The sequence below is a fragment of the Tetrao urogallus genome (genome assembly GCF_951394365.1).
Source record: "Tetrao urogallus genome assembly, chromosome: 1".
Taxonomy (NCBI): domain Eukaryota; kingdom Metazoa; phylum Chordata; class Aves; order Galliformes; family Phasianidae; genus Tetrao; species Tetrao urogallus.
Genome location: NC_136813.1, coordinates 76,523,574 through 76,543,675, shown reverse-complemented (window position 1 = coordinate 76,543,675; position 20,102 = coordinate 76,523,574). Strand labels below are relative to the sequence as shown.

General features: G+C 35.5%; 1 protein-coding gene across 1 annotated transcript in view; it reads right to left on the bottom strand.

The window, feature by feature from the left end:
- MBTPS2 (membrane bound transcription factor peptidase, site 2) overlaps positions 1–20,102 on the bottom strand; it is a gene marked incomplete at both ends in the record, with an annotated part of 29,588 nt that overhangs the window by 4,979 nt on the left and 4,507 nt on the right. The window contains 9 exons of the mRNA XM_079544441.1: positions 1,985–2,045; positions 2,182–2,377; positions 4,274–4,368; positions 6,820–7,000; positions 7,943–8,061; positions 11,231–11,358; positions 13,661–13,764; positions 17,967–18,105; positions 19,746–19,894. Coding sequence (XP_079400567.1) covers positions 1,985–2,045; positions 2,182–2,377; positions 4,274–4,368; positions 6,820–7,000; positions 7,943–8,061; positions 11,231–11,358; positions 13,661–13,764; positions 17,967–18,105; positions 19,746–19,894 — 1,172 coding nt within the window. The remainder of the gene's footprint in view (positions 1–1,984; positions 2,046–2,181; positions 2,378–4,273; positions 4,369–6,819; positions 7,001–7,942; positions 8,062–11,230; positions 11,359–13,660; positions 13,765–17,966; positions 18,106–19,745; positions 19,895–20,102) is intronic.

Below are 20,102 nucleotides of genomic sequence, written 5' to 3'. Positions count from 1 at the left end.
TTTTAAATAATATTTTACTTTGCAGAAAGTGGAAGGTTTAACTGGATAGCTTATTTCTTGTAAGTAGCTAATAAGGACATAAATTTTTATAAATATTGGATCCTGAAGCTGGCTTCAAATGAAAGTATGAGATAATTACAGCTCCTCAATAAATCAGAACTATCATGACAGCAATGCAAGCCTAAACAAAAAACAATACACACACTATCTTAATATTTTTCAAACATAACTTTTGAGGCATTACTAGAAAAAGTAAAAGTGAAGTACACATTTCTGCTACTTTGATATTTGGTTGTATGTTAAATGTAGCATTATTCTAAAATGTAACATTTTTGGCAAGCAAAAAGATTATACTAAAAAATGAGGAATATGATTAAAATTTCTTTCTATTTCAAAGTTGGCACAGTAAAGAAAGAAATTATTTGTCCTCCGTAACGATAAAACAAAAACAAAACCCAAAATCAAACGAACATACCATATTGCAATCATCAACTCTAGAAAATCAAAGAAAAAGAAAACAAAAAATTGCAGGCCCTAATCCAATGCTGTGCAAAGCAAGCCTGAAATATTTAGATGTTGTTTCACTGGAATGCATGTAAACCTGTGATGGTACACTAGTCAACCTGATGCCCAGCCCAGCTCAGGATCCTTTAGCTCTGGTGTTTTTAAAAGTTTGTATTAAAGTCACTATTTAGCTTTCAAATTAACACATTTGATATGCAATTCCAAGATACAGAAAATATTTTAACGTTCTATTTCTGTAAATACACTGTAACTTCTTAAAGTAGAACTGCCTCTCTATATGAATTCAATGACACTGTTGTCCTTTCTGAAAAACTAACAGATTTGACTGTTTAGCAGAACTATCACTTAATAGGAAACACTGACTAAAATTCCATTGCTCCAACATGTTGGAAGAGAACAATATCAATTGTTAGAGTACGTATTGTTAAGCCAGAGTTGAGAAAGGGAACTTAATTATCAAACACTATTCTTACAAATTATGATTGCATGTGGAATAGATGTCAAATACAGAACTGTGTGTTGATGTCACACAGCTGAACAATGCTTTTCTTCCTAAGTGACAAGAGGGCAGAAATAACAAATTGAGAGATCGCATTTTGTGCTTACATGAGGGTATAGTGCATACAAATAGAAGTCAATTAATTTTTCACCGAGTATCAAAATAATACCAGCACAGAAAGATAAAAACTAGCAGATTAACTAAAGATATGTTTATGCAAGAACGCTAATATGTTTACACAACCAGATTTCATCACTGTTTCTAAAGCTCTTTTGTATCACATTCTAATGCTTATTCAGAAAAGCATAATGCCTCTCTAAGGAGGTACTTCAAGATGCCTGAAGCAAAACCTCTCCCTGTGAGCCTGTTTGTGAGGAACAGACAAGTTCTTTAAAGGAAAGAACAGTACTTTAAATACTTAATACTTTTTAAAGTATTTAAGTATATGAAGCTTATATTCAAACTGCCACTCAAGCTACTAAGTGAGCATGTATATCAGTCTGTTTATTCTTCCCATTCTTGCTCCAGTGGCAGAACTCCCTTTTCTTTGTATACCTGGCAGAAGGATACAAGCTTGTCCAAGGGAGAGCCACAGTCCATTTCAAAATAGAGAACTACTATAGCTACTTAATTTAGGGCACTTAAAAAAAAAAAACGAAAAAAAAAACAACCAGGAAAAAGCCATGTTTTGATTGCACTTGTGGCTTAGTAGTCATGGGAATCTGACACAGATACTTGGATACTGGGTGTGATTTAGGCAATCATGCTAACGTTCCAAGCAAGGTGTTGGAGCAAGATGCCCTGAAGATTTCACAATACTTCATCTTGAGAATTGTACGTGTTAGCAAAATGCAGGTGCCTAGTTCCCATGACTAAACTCAATGAGATCTTCGACAGTAATAGCTCTTGCATACTTTTCTGAATAAACAGCTATCTCATATCACATATGTTTTCTATTACCTTCGTAACTCATTGCACTGTGCACATTTCATTTTAGGCCTGAGAAGTCCATGTCTCTCCACTGGCTGTAACAAGAAATGGATTCTGCATTAAACACGTTGACTGACAAGTGCTCTAAGACCTTGTTCATGCAGCCAGGAAAAGTAAACCATACAAGAACTCTTTCTTGTTAGATTGCTTTAGTAAGTTACACAAACCTGTGTACTGAAGGTGCATGGGGTGTCCTACAAACAGCATGTCCATATGGGGTGGATGTTTTACCCTGATTAGTCTTGTTTGATTCTCTAAAGAAGGAGTCACACAAAAGCTTGAAACAAAGTCCTTCTGACAGTCTGCATTGGTTCGACAAACTTTGCTGGCCTCGATAACTTTTCGTGCTGGCAGACAGGCATACTGCAAAGGGCAGATATAACAACTTAAGGTAATTTCCAACACAACAGAAAAAGAAAAAAAAAAAAAGGTAATATATGTACATACATTCCTTCTTCAATCAACGCAAAGGTCTCATTGATATGTTACCAGCTCACAAAGAGCTAGAATCTGAGGGATTATTGTTTAGGCTTTTTTTTTTTCCAGATCCCGCAGAACATTTACCTGTTACATATTCAACCTCTCATTCCGCTTCTGGTGGAGAGGATCTACATGCATCCAAATAAAAGCTGACATGCACAACAAAAATCAAGGCATCTGAACATAAGTCAGGGATTCCTAGTAAACAAAGCCTGCATCAATGAACTACTGACTTACCTAGTTAAGAGGTTTCAGCTTTCATTGATCTAAAAGCTTATTTGGCTGAACAAAATCTTATGTTCAGGAAAGCAGCAAACCACCTCGCCCAAGCCATGTCGTTGCTAAGTGGCCTTTTTTACTGGATGAACACAGCACCTGATGCAGTGCTATGTTTCTGGTCCTACCTATGTAATACTCATTCATCCACAGGCTGAAAGACCAGATCTTTCTTGCATGCCACCGGCCAAACAGAACAGTAGAAAGGAACAGGAAATTGTTTTTCCCCACATGTCTCTCCTAAAAGCTCCGTGGTAATTTTCCTTTTGTTCTTAAACACAAGCAAGGAAAGTTCTTCATCTATTGTTTGCCTTGGGAAAGAAAAAAAGAGGATTTTCTTGCTTCTTAGCCTGACAATTACATTGCTTTGTAGATATATGTATGTCAGTCTGACACTCCGCATTAACCTCAATACAAGCTCTTTCTTTTCTGTTTAGGAGGAAGGAGCACATTTTCAAACACTGCTCTGTAGCACTGAAAATACTATTTATTTTATAAAAAACTCACAGCCATTCTAAGGACATACGTAAGTCACAGGATTTTGGATGCTTTTATTTCGTCACTGTTCCTAAGTACCAGATAAGAGCATCAAAGCTCAGTAGAACAATGATTTATCAAACACTGCTGAACTCCAGGATGTTCCCAGCCACTACCACATTTCAAGCAAACTGCTGGTCCATGCTCAACTCTTGGAGCCTAAATACAACAAGAGGACACTGGAGTGGGAAGTTTACAATCAGAGAATCTGAAAATGTAGCAGATATATTTATCCCTACAGGTTGCAACAATAACAAATTTGCACCTGTAGAAAAGTTTACACAGTTGCAACTCATGCTCTTCCTTATTGTAAACAGAACTGTTAAAAATATTCCTTCACTGTCAATATGGATCATGCATTTTAAGAAACTTTTTCATATTTTGAAGACACTAAGGCAAAATCCTACTGGGAAACTTATGATGTTTCCATAAGCTAAAGAAAATCAGTGTGATAAAAAAGGAATCAAATGAAGGCCTCAATGTTGAAAAAATTAATCTTCACGATCTTGACTTACATGGTTTTAATTTTAAATGGTGAACAGCACTGCCAACTTCACAGAAAATAACAGAACAGATAGTCTGGTGTTTTGGTTTGCCTGTAGTGTTCACTACCTTTAAAGGCTGAAGCTCCAAAATATAAAATGTAGCCCTCTTCTCAGAAGTTGTTTTTCTCACCAATATTCTGCATCAAATGGTGAAGATAGGGGAAGTGTCTTTCTGCCTAAATGAATGAGGGGTAAAAGATCTTTTTTGTTTCTTCCAGACGCTGCTTGACTGATCATGGGAAAAATTACAATATTTTGACTCATAAGACATACAGGGGGAAAGTAATGTGCACATATACCTTTAATGCAAACTAGAAGTATTCTTAAGCACTTGAGCATGCTACATACAAGTTAGTGAATATTTCTAACTTCATTTAAATTTCAAATTTATCTAGCAGAATAAGCACTTTAAATAACTTACCCGATGGCTGTCCAAGTTATTGTTGTATGAAAAGCAAATGTCTGTGAGGCTACTGTTACTACAACATTCAACTGTGCCATCAAGCCTTCTATAAACTAAAGAACAGAAGCATAAGAGAAAAAGATCAGTATTATAGTATAGGCAATTCTGAAAAAGAAATCAAAGTTTCTAAATAAAATAACCATTTTGTAGCCCTCAAGAACTAAAGAAAACCACAGAGCCTAGCCATGGTTCATTGCAACTAAAAATACCACCTTAACAATATCGTCTGATTTCAATCATCCCACGTGCTGAATTTTTCATCTTAATAATCTTCTTGAGATCTAGTAGTAGATCTAGGGGATCTATTACTTCTGAGCTCTATGAAAAAAAAATATATTTTAGCTATTGCCTCCAACTTGTATTAAGGGCTGGCATAGAAATTTATGTCAGCTATTGTAACAATTTCACTGGCAGACTACTGAAATAACCAAAGCTCAAAGTGCCTTATTTTAAATGTAAAAGCCCTTTACAAGATTCAGGTTCTGAAAGCGTTCTGAGCCCTGAAAACTGCAGCAGTGAAACAGTGATGCTTTAAAAGCTAGTACAGGATCTTTCTATTCCATTCTATGCCATTTAAATTGTAATTCAATCTAACAGTTAAAAAAAAGAAAGAAATTGAATAGGCACTGTAAGAAGCTGTGTCACAGCAACACTGCAGATCTTTCCTTAGGTAGATCACGCCTGAGATGTTGGTTGCTGATTTAATGCTGCATAAACAGCAGCCCATTAACATGGACCATAACGCCTGGGGCTTACAGGTGTGAGCACTGTACCATACAATTATTTCTTCAAGTACCCTAAAGCAAGCAGAGATATTTTTGAATAGTGAATGACCATGAAATTAGTTCCCATATAAACTAAATTGAAAACACTGCTTTTTTTTTTTTTTTTTTAATTTCAAGAATGTCCCTCAGGTACTGTTTTTTTGTGTAGCTTCATACTCAAATAGTTTATCCTTCATTTGTTCTATTGTCAAATAGATAGGGTCCATTTGCTATATACATTTTTATTGATACTCTGTATTTATGTTAGTTGTGAACTGTCAAGGTTTTGACAAATGACAGCTACTACAGAATGAAAGGAGTTCATTTAATTTCAGAGGAATATTTCTTACTGCTGGAGGCTTATGGCTCTGAAAATGCAGACAGACTGGTCTGATTAGAATGCAGCAATGGGACAAACTGCTAACACAATTCAGTAACTGAGCTGGATGCAATGTTAAGTCTCTAGTATTAAGTCCTTACTATTTTAATCTAAATAGCACCGATTCTGGTGCAAAATAGTCAGTTTTATTATCCATGACTCTGCAATTACATTTTAGAGAACAGTAGAATCTCAGAATATGTAGCTATGGCATCTGAGGATAGGTTCTTACTTGCCATCCCAGCCCAGCTGAAAACATTTGCCAGAAATACCCTCACTTTCAGAGGGATGATCCAAACTGTTACATATCAAAAAGCATGATCTTACCTGTACTCCACTAGTTTCCATATTAAATATTTATCTTAGTTTCATCTGTAAGATTACTTTCCTTACGTGTTAAAAAATTCAAAATCCTACTTTCCCAATCTCATGTCAGAATTCTACTGCATCAAAAAGCATGGGTACTTGGCTTGTCCAACCTCCTGTTTACTCCCATTATGATGAAAAAAAGGCGGTGACAATTTTCTAGCTCTGAGTATCATCATACAGGTTTTGCCCAGCTGCATCCCCTTACCTCCAGAATTCAGTCTCCATGGATGCATCCATAAATCAAACACTGGAGAGCTGTAGGGCATGTCTTGAGACACTCAGCCAATTCAACTTGACTGCTCATTTTTGTTCTACTTAATTTTTGTTTATTGTTCTAACTTAGTTTAGTTCACATTTTTCTTCTTTGTTGGGGTAAGTTGTTGTAGTAACAAGAACTTTAATGTATAAATGAAAACAGAAGAAAAGAGACTGACTTCTAAAAGCAATATATGCAGTCCAGACAAATATGAGTTCATGGGAAAAGATACTGTGAGGCTGAAGAAGCAAATGAAACATAAAACCTCTTTAGTGAGAAACATCAGACGAAATGGCCATAATAAAGCACATCATTGGGTTAAGCCACACAATTTGTAATGTCATGCTGATCAAAGCAATAAGGTGATGAATGGAATTTACAGATGCAAAAGATCACTGAGTTTATCCATATAACTGAACCAAAAATGGAGGAGATAACTGTAAATTGCTAATAACCAAGTCATACAATATCCTGAAAAGGCAACTCTCATTATTCAGATCATACAGGACATTTGCACAGAGTGACTGAAAGACAAGAGAAATTATTTTATCTATCCCCTCCCTGCTTTTGTATTTCACAAAAACAAAAGTCATATTGGTCACTGCTTAAGACATATCTTTATCAGGCTCAATTTATGAGACACCTGTCTCCACTAAGAAACCCTAAATACAAAGTAGTTTTTAAGACATGATAAAACTACAATATAAAATATTGAAGAGAGTATCTAAAACCATACCTCTAGCTGGAAAGCTTAGTTGTTGTAGAGTGGCTGCATTTATACAGTAGCCAATCTGTGATTTCTGCGAAAAGTCTCCCAGACAGGAATTCCAGTCTTCTACACCATAAATTGGGCAGTCTTGTAGACTAGTGACGATATCTCCCACAAAAAGACCTCTTGGTCCATTGGCAGGAGAATCCTGCGAAGAAACACTGAAGTCAGTCTTCTTATTATAGTTAAAACAACTAGGATCCATTTACAGTTGAATGGATGCTGAATATCCATTAAACACTGAGGAAGGGTGTCACTTTCAGACTAACAGAAAATGTAAGGTATCACTGGAACTCATCATACCAGCTCACTGGTAATAGAGCAATACAAAAGTAATATATTCCACAAAGAAAAAAATATTTAGTGCATAAAGAAAACAGGCAGGTCTCCAAGTGTTTTAAGGGATTTCTTAAAATCGGAGCAATTATTTTCATCCAACTTAATATGCTGTGTTTTTCCTGTCATTTTAAGTTGAAGAAGCTTCAGTTAATACCCTAAATATTCCAGCAATGCAAGTTATTCTTATACTGTTAAAAGTATAAATCACAATAAACATCATTCTCCATGAGTTATATCTGCTCATTTTTAGATCTAAAAAGGACTGAATTCTTTCAGTTCTGCTTTTCTTCAACTGTGCTGTATTTGATTAAGTCAGAAAAAAATAATTTGTTTCCAGAAAATCAGCAGAAACTCCACTTTGCTTCCAGCTGACCATGCAAGCATGAAAATCAAACTAATGTCCAACATTAAAACCAGACAGCAATAAGGAGAGTAATAATAGATATCTGAGTATATTAACCTGATAACAATATAAAAAAAACAAAAAAACAAACCACCACATAGAAATAAGCTGCAAACTCATCTGAACAGTCTTAGTGTATGCTTAGTAGTCTTTATTCATGTCATCTTTGTTCACTTACTAATACATAAAAAATGAGATGGAGAAATAAACTTCAAACAGACAAGAAGGACAACATATTGGATTCTGAAGAGCATTGCATTGGTCATATTTAATTGTAATAATAAGGGACGCAGGTACACCTCAGATCACAAAACATATAATATGAAACCAGTAAAGAACTTTTCTTACCTCTGTTACTTCAGTGACAAGTGCCCCAACACCCGTGTAATAGAAAGGGAAAAGAAAGGCTGGCAGCAGAAATAAAACCACGAAACTCACAACACCGAGAACAAAATTATGCCACACTCCTGAAAAGAAAGGAAAAAATTGTTTCTAAGTAAACACTAACAACAAAAAGGTGCAAGATTTTAATGTTAACTTTTAATTAGCTTTCCTGAAATTATTAATGTAAGAATGGATGAAAAATTAATTCATGGCAGAACATTCAGAAGAAAAATACTGGCTTCTGAATCAATTTTTAAACTACAGTTTCTATCTATAGAGATACCCATATATCATAAATATTTTAAAAAATAGTGGAAAGAAATCTATTACTTGTCACCTTTTTCTGCAATAAACCCATGAAGATTCTTAATAAATAGGTTTATACATGAATAAATACTCATTGTCCTAGTCAGCAAAAAGTACAACATTTAGTTGCAGTTCAGTATTTTTCATGGTTATTTCCACTGTAAGAAGAAAAATAATGACATCTGTGTGTGCCAAACAAGGTTAGAAATTTATTTGAAAAAAGGCTTCTTTTACAAGACAATCTGGGCCTAAAACCACTCCATGAAATACAGTATTCTAACCAGCATTTTCAAACATTATTTTAGCAACGTATTTGTAACAGCACTCTTGACAGAACGCTGTGCTCCATAGGATGAAACAAACCTTTGTAAGTCACATTTGCCTTCCTTCAGCATTAAGCACAATGAAAATTTGTTCATTTCATTTACACTGTTGGAAAACATTTTGCAGATCAATGCAGGAAAACTTTTCAGTGCTGAAGACTCTGTATATCTTTCTTCTTCAACTTGGTAAGAGGGTTTGATAAAATTCTATATTTACAGTACAGTGTTTCTGATGCTACACAAATGGGAAACATTGAAAGTACTTGAGTACTTCAGCTGAGTTTGTTCCCATTTTCAGGAGTACTTATTTCCTAAAGTAATTTCTACTTCTGAGAGTTTTTGATCATATCTCACTGATGGATAATCAGATAAAGTGTTTCAGCATTCAGTTATTTTTATCAAACACACATAGGCTTATGTGCACAAACAAATGCAATGAAAGAAGTACTAAGAAAATATTTTAATTGATCTTTTATCTTTAAACAAAACAAAACCTTTATTTTTTTCCAGCTTAATGAACTCTAAACATCTAAGACAGACACAAAATTGTTTCGTAACAGTGTGGTCATTGGAGCATAAACTGGAGGGAAAAAAAGAGTTGATGGAAGTGTTGGAGGGTGACAAGAAATACTTTCCAACAGCCAACAAAACATAGTCCTTAATAGAATAATCTACACAGTTTGCTGTGTGGAATACAGCAGAAAAGCCTAAAATAGGAAGGCTTCAAGTTCATCCCAAGTGATCCTTAGAAAAAACAAACAGCCTAAAAATGAGAATAGCTGTAGAGGCACACTGGACACAACCTTTAACGTACCTTAAATAATACTTCAAAAAAATTTTAACTCTCTTTTTCTGTTAAAGACAAGACAAAATTAAAAAAACAAAAACAAAAGCATTGATTTGTACTAACTACAAGCAAGTGATGTACAGCAGTACTTTTTAATTACTAAGCAGGGAATGAAAGCTAAAAATATGTCTCACAAAAATGCCTGTTCGTTATAGTTGAACTCATGATGCCATCTGCTGTACAAAAATATATTCTTTGAACTCGGAGTAGAAGTGAACTACTAAAGGAATATTCGGTATATTCTCTACTAGTTCTTACATTTAGCAGCCATATAAAATCCAAAATATTGTATCTGTAAGTGCAGATTTTCAGTATACTGAAGATTTGATATTAGATTCATTGAACTGCTCTTAAAATTAAGAAAAACAGAGTCAAATTTACTGAATATCATATTTTAGCATCATAAAACATCCTAGTGCTGAAATATATATATGACTAATTGTAAAAAAACCTGCATATATTTGTTATAACAAAGTGAGAACAAGCCACTGATGCTAAGCAGACTTGCAAGGTGTTTGTTCCTACCTTGTATAACCCTATTTCAGGTTTTCTCAAAATAATTACAAGTGTTCACTCTTCAAGCTATGCAAGCAATTCTTTTCTACTGCAGCTTATAAACTAATTTTTTAAGATGGTTTTCCAGAAATAAATGCAAACAACTCATTTTAAGAATTATTTCTTCTCTTTTGGTTCTGTTTACACCAGCTGAAAATGGAAATTGATTAATTTCAGAAAAACTTGCAAGTATGCTTTGCTAAGTGTTCCTGTGCTAGTCTAAAATCCTCTTTATAAAGCTTTACAGTTACAATATTCAAAAAACAGTGTTAGTATGTTCATAGTACAACAGGCTGGCTGTTTTCTATTGCTCCCTGCAATAGAAAATTATATTTATGATGAACTGAAGCATAACATTAATTTCTCTACCTTTCCTTCAGTATGTTGGGAACCTTCTTTGTCTCTAGAAGTCAGTAATACAAGCAATTGAAGCATAACACCATCTCAGTATAACTTCCCACAACAATGGTGCTCTAATTCCCAGTATCCAGGGATTTCTCTTTAGAACAAAAGACATCAAATAAAAACCATTTGGAAGCTTATTTGGAGCCATTAGCTGCTATTCTCTTTGGAGATGTTTGTGGTTTAGCCTTTATTTCCTTCTGATAGCAACATCAAAACCCAGTCAACTATTTAATAATGTAACTCACACTTTATTGAAAATCACTCAAGATACTGTTGAAAATCACATTGCTCCTATTGCAATTGTGGTCACACAAGAATGTTCAGTTGTGACAGCAAACGACATTTCATACCATCAATCTTTGGTTTGAGCATTTTCCAGCTTGCATGCCCCACCATTTCACTATTTAGGCCATTCAATATGCAAAAAGAGTTAAAGGAGCTTCTGTACCTGAGCTGGTCTAAGAGCTTATGCTAGTGGGAGAGGATGATCAGAAACTACATTCCCAGCCACATCTATGAGCATTCTGAATCAGATATAAGACTTAATATTTTTCAAGGCAGGAAAACAGTACTCATTAAAGTCCTAGAAACAGAACTATTCTGCCTCAGAAAATAAACATAATAAGGAGAATAGCAATTAAAAACAAAATAATGACATCACAGTTTAGGTTCAGAACAGAATGACCATCTTTAGGTAAAGAGAAGTTTTTATGCTTCTCCATTTTAAATGTTTGGTTTTCTACCAAAGATTTACATATGATGCCTGCAAAGTAACTGTGCTAAGCAAAGACTTACTAAAAGAGCAGAAAATATTACCTGCACAAAATATTCTTAACTGCTGGACTGGTGATATTAGTTGCAAGTGGGTTGTGAAGAGATCAACAAATGCACCAGGATAGACAATGAAGATAAAAATCCCAAATCCATTAAATCGCACTTGTTCTCTTAAAAAGAAAAAAAAAAAAAAAAAAGAAAGAAAAATGAAGAGTTATTGTACACTAGGAAACAAAGAACTGTGAGATTCTTCATGGCATATGTACTTTTGCCTATGAGAAGAACAAAAATTATAATTATAAAGCTAACTTATTTTTCATAACATGAAGGACAAAAAGATAATTAAACTAGAGGATACCTTCTGCACTATCTGCCACTTTTATGCAACAAGCAGTTATGAGCCTGGTAAAAATAAACACCAAATTCAATGTCTTTTCTGCCTCCTACACAACAGTAATGCATTAAATACTACTTTTTTTTTTTTTTTTTTTAAGTAATAGATACTTTAACATATAAGTTAATATTAGGGACGTCTTTTAAGTAAAAAGTGATAATGTTTATGACTCAATTTCAAAGTAATCTATGAAAAATTACTTGGAAAAAGCTATGTCTTCCCTTTACCAGGTACACCCTTAAAGGCACTTTTTTGGTGCTCTTTGAAGTTACATATTTTATTAGGGACTTGTAGAGGTGTGGCAATCACATTCAAAGACAAAAGTTGTTGCAAACCAGGCACAAATCAGCTAATTCTTTTTGTTTGTTTATTTTTGTGGATGTAGCATTATATTTAAATCCTTTTTAAACAACACCAGCTCCAAGAATGAGGTGCATATAAAATAAAAGACAGAAAATTATGAATAGAATTTATGCAAAATGACCCAGAGTGAACACATGAATTCCCTGCATTCAGCTCTTAAGACCTACCCTTTCTACAAATAAGAAATCTGCACTCTCATAGGCATTCCATACTTCATCACTTGGATAGAAGATGGACAGAGAAAAGACTTCTTTGGCACAAGCTTTGACTAAGCTAAGACTTAAATACTTTAAGCTTTTGTAGTTCACAGCCAATACTATCTTGAACTGAAGTTGGCAAAAGTGTGTAATAGATTTCAGAGAGTCTAAGTGATTTGCCTGAAAACAGGATTATCATAGATGATGATAATAATAAACAGAATTTTTCCAATTTTTCCACAGTACAACTATTTAGTAAAACCTGAGGATTGACTGCAACAGCACTATACACCCAACCTGTACTAGGAGGAAAAATAACAAATCAAACAAAATGAAAACGGAAAAAACAGCAGCAGCAGAAGTAAAAAACTTAAGCCTTCCAGATTTTAACCAACAGCAACTTTACATTGGACAATACCATTTTTTTCTCCTAAAAATAGATGAGAATCAAATTTTAACAAAAAGATAAACTGAAGCTGAATATTCAAAGCCATCACCCCAGATCTTGAGTGAAAGTATCATACTGCTCTTATACGATACCAGGTTACAAACGTCAGAAACAGCTCTACAGTTACTCCTGAATTCTCTGCAGTTAACCAACACCACCTGAAGGAAATTTTCTTATCTCTTCCTGTTGTGGGATGCACAAGTGTAAGAACTTCTTCTTCCACCAATAAAAATATTGAACATAAGAGAAACCAAGCTTGCAGACAAATGGATTATATGATACATGGGGACCCACATCATTCCTTTGACTGAGAACATTCAGGACCATAGAACAGGTAGTAACAGGTTTAGATGTGTCACGTCTTCCTACGCTCAAGAAAATCAGTGAAACAATTTAGGGTTTCATGCCCATGGGACAGCTAATGCCTCTGATGATTAGGAGAAACATGGAGGACACTGGAAAATCAGTTCCAGGAAGCACCACTTAACCATCCTATGCTGAAGTGCCATTTAAGTGGAATGATTAACTAGGTCAAATAACTTTTTTTGTGAAGTAATCGTCACAGTTAAGTAATAATAAAAATCTCATTTGTGATAAAAAATTCACACATCATTGAGATTAACAGGGACAAATCACATTTGACTGAATTGCTGCTTTAGCCCTTTTAGATGCTACTTCACAAGCTGTGTTTAACAACTAAAAAAAAAAAAGTATTTTAAAGTACCATTGTGCAATAGCATGCAAGTCCTCTTCAAATGCCACAGCTCCAGAAATACAACTGCTGTGTGAAAAACAGGATCACTCAAAAGCAGAATTATTTTAAACCTGATGTGGCGTGGTATATTTACAAAGCAGAATTCCTTTCTCACAATCAGTAGAAAACACTTTTTATGAAAACTTTGTTCTTTATTGTACTTTAGAAACTTAAAATCTAAGAAAGCTATGAAATAAAGAATAAACAGATTGTCAAAAAAAGCTGAAAAAATGATAACAACATTTCCCTTGTAATTAAATACTCTGGAATATTAGGCTTTGTTGGCACATAGTAAGAGAAAAGTAGTTTGTATTACCGAATAGCTGCCACCCCATGGCCGACTTCATGTATCACACCACTGATGAGGATTGCAGAGAAGAAATAGGTCAGCTGGCTGACAGGCAAATTTACACCAGGCACCTGTTCATGTGGGCATGACAACAAAACAAAACACACTAGGAAACCAAGAGGTACAAAGACAAATTATTCTGTCTCTAGCCTTGCTGTTCTCACTCAGCTTTCTCAGCCCACCAACACAGTAAGAGCCACTCACACAGCGCTGCTGGTTTGTAACTCTTCTCAGTTTACTCAATATATTTTAAAATACATGGAACATATATTCGTATGTTAAAGATTGAAAAGCTCTCTAGGAGAAAAAGCCTTCACTCTTCCTATTCGGTCCTCACAACCAAGAGAGTGTGTGTCCTACTTTATATTAAGCTCCAAAACTTTATAAACGCATATGCAGCCTTCAGCTATAATGAGAGAGGGTTGGCACTGTGAGAAGTGGTTTAAATTGTGCTGCAGACAGTCAGCTATTGAGATCCACTCTCCAAATGAAAGGAAAAAGGAAAGGGGAAAGGAAAGGGGAAAGGAAAGGGGAAAGGAAAGGGGAAAGGAAAGGGGAAAGGAAAGGGGAAAGGAAAGGGGAAAGGAAAGGGGAAAGGAAAGGGGAAAGGAAAGGGGAAAGGAAAGGGGAAAGGAAAGGAAAGGAAAGGAAAGGAAAGGAAAGGAAAGGAAAGGAAAGGAAAGGAAAGGAAAGGAAAGGAAAGGAAAGGAAAGGAAAGGAAAGGAAAGGAAAGGAAAGGAAAGGAAAGGAAAGGAAAGGAAAGGAAAGGAAAGGAAAGGAAAGGAAAGGAAAGGAAAGGAAAGGAAAGGAAAGGAAAGGAAAGGTGTATTGCACTTAAAACATGAGCACTAAAAGTTATTAAAAAAAAAAACAAAAAAAACTAACAGCCTTCAACTGGAATTGTCAGTCTCCCCTCTCTCTGTATATAAAGTATGAGATCACTCCAAATTTAAAAGATCACAAAAGGGTAAGTTCTCTCTATTGTTCAAGTTCTGGCAGTCTACATATGGCAAATTAACATTTAAAACAGCGCTTGCAATGGATATATTATTTTGATAAAGGTATAACATGCATGCCATATTGCTGTGGATTCCCACCACACCTCAGCTCTTCTGAGGAACCATCAGAAGGAGGAACCATCTTCTCTCTCCATGGGACAGATGGCTGCTCAGTTCTCAGATCTTCTCAGCTGCTGTGGCTGAAGTAGCAAGGCCACACCACTTGAGCTGCTGACATGGGAGGCAGTTCAGTCATCCTGCCTACCCTGCTGCTCTCCCATTTCTAAGTAAGAAATACTGGGGTACTATCAGCTGCAGTATACTTGGCATTAATTGTGGCTTCAGAAAAGAGATGCTATAGGCAAAAATTCCTCACCTGCCTCTAAGACTCTTAAAATGACCTTGTTTTACACAAAAAGCTGCAGCTCCTGGCTGCTGTTCCAGCAGCAGATTCAACTGAACAGACCCCAGTCAACTCTACCGTTCAGTCCAGCTCATTTCTCAACTATATGCATTTTACTACCCATGCAAAACTCTGCAACAGCTTGATGAGACTAACTTGCTTTAAAAAAAAAAAAAATCCTTCAGAGGACCATATTCACTAGTATTATACTGAACCATTTCACAAATTCTGGTCAGACTATGATCATGACCAAGAAATACTGGCACAACAGTCCTACCTCACTGCATGAAAATAGCTACTATTTACTTGTTAAGCATCCATTGCAGCTATTGAAGCATCAGCTGGTGGCACTAATGGATCTCTAAAGTGGTGTTCTCAGTGGCTGCCTGCTCTATATACACAGAAGGACAGACAGCAACAGCAAAAGCCACCATCTTAGTGCCACCCTGAGTGTAGCACATGAGAAATGCTTTTCAGTGCACATGTCAAAGCAAGTTTAAGATACACCTACAAGGGAAGCTAAATATCATGAAGGATTCATGCAGTAGTTTGTGAATAGGCATTGCCATCTTATATTTCATGGTCTTCCAGTAATGCCTTTATTGAAAGATCCTTTCCTAGTAGCTGATCTTCTTAGCTGCTTTTGTTAACAGGCAGCCAACACAAGAAGGGGCAGCTACTGAGTTACCTACTGGTGGACAGTTTGAATAAAGTACAGGACTGAAAAAAAATAAGAGAAAAGGTGCAAAAAAAACTTAATCAATGGAATGCAAGCAGAACTGTATTTCCCCTCCCCCAAAACTGAAGGCTAAAGGCTAAGCAGATCCATGCCAAACGCTGAAACATAGTTAACAAATTTATTTATTTTTTAAAGAAAGCACCTAACTTTGTCTCTTCCAAGGCAATTAATTAATTATGAAAAATACAGATAAATAATTTAAATGAGGAGAAGACTTTCCTCACTTTTTCTTCATTATTTGCAACCTCATTTGGGTCACTTTTTAGAATTAACTTATGCTACCACATTCCCCTCAAACAGAATACTGGAATTCTTTAAAAGCAGAATTATACAACTGAGTATAATTCATTTCAGAAACGAAAGAATAAGGTAGGAATGAAAGTCAACCACAAGTCAGCTTAGGAGAAGTAATCTCATCCCCATACATATGGCATAACACTATCCCTATAATATCCATCTTTTTTAGTACTGATCTGTCTTTGGTTTGAGTGCAGTGATACTGCCAATATGCAGTTACTGAGGAATCCATTCCACGCTGAAATTGTTAATATTATGCTATACTTCAGCTTCCACAGTTACAGTTCACGCCAGATTACTTCCAAGGGCTCATCTTTACTTTGCTTTCCTTTTATTTATTTATGTCACTTACATAGAAAAGTTGAGTATTGCAAATGATCAGTTTACTCTGGTATCAAAAAAGTGGATAGATCCACTGAATCACAGAATGGCTTGGGTTGGAAGGGACCTTAAAGATCATCTAGTTCCAACCACCCTACCACGGGCTCAGTAGCCACCCACTAGATCAGGAAATGATCTTGGAGGGGAGGGGAGGGAAGGGAAAAGAAAATGTAAAGGATGTTTTTCTTATTGTGGAATGTAATAAATATACATTCTTAGGATTGACCCTATTTGCAAGTAAATGAGAAATCTTCAGTCTCGTGTTCAATTTGTGCTCTCTTGGACACACAGCAAACCACCAAGACATCCCACTTGCTCCTGCCTGCCTCTAGAGATAATTCAGGTGCAGGTTGTGGACCATATGACCACATTGGCCATACCAGTACTTCTTTCCCAGGTTGTCTCCTTTTCCAGCACATACTGCATTTGCTATATTCACCCTGTATGTGTGAAAAAAATCCAAACCATACCAAATGCACTGAATTTGTAGCACATACTAATGTGAAGGTCTATCCTGCGAGCACAGAATCCCCAGCTTCTGCTCACTTGACTGAATATTAAAATAGAGCAAAATGGTTGGGTATCACTGCCATATAATGGAAGGCAGAGCAACCTCTGCCTACACATTGTAGTCAGAGAGAATTCTTGGAGAAATAAAGTTAAAACTAAGGTTAAAACTGTTCTAAGTTCAGTGTCATTTCTTCCATTACCACCTTACATATTTTGATGCAAGACATAAAAAAGACAATATTTGCAATCTCTCCCATTCTATAAAATACATTCCTTTCTAAAATAACATTCTATATTGTCCATCATCAGAAATCCATGAAACAATAAAATAAATTGTTACCAAGCCTTTGGCTAGGTATTGCCAGAAACAGGACCCTCAATTTCATACTGTAAATTAGGCAGAAGTCCTTGAACAATCCAAAAATACGCCATCTCCTCACTAATGAATCTTTGCTTCTACAATAACACAAAGCTCTTTAAAATTCTTTCCCTTCCCACTAATACTTTTATAGTAACAAATGAAAGAAAATACCTCTCTTCTTGTCAATTATGGATTAGTTTTGCAAACTTCAAGGCCACCATTGCCTCTACTGCTCAGAGAAGGTAAACTCCTACTGCTGTTTTGTATTCTTAGTACTGCGATTGCTGTTTTCTATTCTAGTATAATAACTTAAAGCTTTTCAAAATCACTAGCCATTTCTCACTTCTGAGAGAAGTATTTAATATGAGATCTTCCACATATTTGCCTTTATTTGTCCTCTCATTTTTTACCACCTCCATCTCACTTTTAAGGTTGATAATAAACCAGCAAATTTTTTATTTAAATGAGTATCAGCAGATGGGTTATTCTTACATGGGAGAATTTGAGTATTGCATATCTCATTAAGAAGATGGTTAGTATCAGCTCACGACCCTCAAATGAAGACCTGAGGAGAAAACACTTACCACAACTTGCAGCATGCGATCATTCTGGGCCGTTGGTGCCTCAGTCAGCATCTGTGTCAGTGTTTGCATCAGTGTCTTTCCAAGAAGAATCACAGAGCCAAACATAGCAGCTATACCAAACACCATTCCCATGCTGAACCTACAAAACAGACAAATGGTTAAGAAATGCATAGGTGCTAGAATACACTTAACCGCATTAGTACAACTTAGCAGACAAAACAAGTAAGGCAAAACTTACCAAGTGCTACTACTTTTCAAACATCAACAATACAGTACAAAAACATTAGATAAAGAAAACTAACAGTGCTAATAGCATATATCAGTAACATAAACTTGTATAACACTGTCCTTGTTTAATAAGTGTTTGACATCCAAATCACATCTCAATTCATTTTCAAATATTTTTATGCTGTTCTTATATATTCTAATCTTTATTCAGTTACCCAATATGAGTAACTTGTCATTAACCATGAACAAAAACAGAACTTTACAATGTATAATTTAACATGCTGTAACACACCACCGCATATTTAGTGCTGTGGATCAAGTGATGAGGTAGTACACATACATACTTGCATCTTCTTCACCAGCAATAAAAAAATAAACAACATTTACATGAGACTCAAACTTCCTTAAAGAAGAAAAATTAGGAGATACAAATGCAACACTAGGTTAAAATCAATTACTTTAAAGACATTTTTCCTCTCATCCATTTAATTTATTAAAACCGTTATGTTGAAAAACATTTCAATTTAGATCAGCCCATCTAATGGCTGATTTTTATTCATCACTATTATACTTTTACTCTATCATATACTTGAAGGATGTGATAAAATTTATTTTCTAGCTAAAGCATTTCAATTCATTAGCTGTTCTTCTTTTCACAACAGCATAATTGTTCTTTTACCATCCTTAAAAAGGCTCACTGGAAATTAACAAATTTATTTTAATCAATATGTACCTATAATGTTAATTAAATAGAGTGGTATAAACATTATGCTGTAATAAATTATACACAGTAAAAATTGTGATTGACATTGAACTATTTAAAATCAAAGTAAAATCACTCCATGCTAGAGAAACCAACATGAAGCAGAATTATCTTTCACAACTATCTCTTTGGAGATAGAAATACAGGAAATGAAAATAAATTCAAGCCCTACTCCTTTTTTTCAGATAGGATAAAGACTTACAGTTGGAAAGCAGTTCAGCAATAATTTCCTAAACCAGTCCAGAAGCATCCATACTAACCACTCTGCTAATTTACTCATTACTAGCAATCTGTGCAATCTTAGCAGGGAAAAGAGTAGGTGAGTAAAAGAGAGAATGAGAGCAATGTGCTTCTGATTAGGTATAGTTGCTGAATGCCTGGGAAATGATTGGCAACAGGGGCATGATCAGAGGAAAATTCAATGTACAGTAATGGACAGATCTGGGATATGAGAAGCTGCTTTCACATCTGCGTCTTCACACAGTAACATATGTAACAGCTCTGTATTTAAGAACTATGAATGGCTCAAACCACAGGTAGAAATACAGTTTACGGATTTCTAGTTTTATAGTATATCCATGTGTAACTTAGCTATGTTATTTTTAGCAGAGAAGATAGACTTATGCTGACACAGTACATTTATGGCTACCATGTTTGTTCAATTTTACTGTTAGCCTACAGTAATAACCAGATCTACCCATTCCACTGCTATGGATAAAAGGCATACATATGGTGATAGTTGCTGCCTCTGTACTCATTTGACAGAAAAAAATATCCTGAATGTATACCATAAATACAGAAATCTGGGTTTCCACCTCCCCCAGTTGTAGAACTGCCGGTTGAAGAGCGTTGTTTGCCATCGCATGTGAAAAGGAGAGACACTCAAGCCATAATTCACCAACCAGTCTTCATAAGATGCCTTCAAAGAGCTGGATGACTGCAAAACAATGGAAAGTTAGGTTAACCCAAAAATGTAAGGATGATTTGTGCTACGTGGCGAAGCAGTAAAACAGATCCATTCGTATGTAAAGACAAACATATAATTTCAGGTGCATGTAATTGAATCATAGAATCATAGAATGGCCTGGGTTGAAAAGGACCACAGTGATCATCCAATTTCAACCCCTGCTATGTGCAGGGTTGCC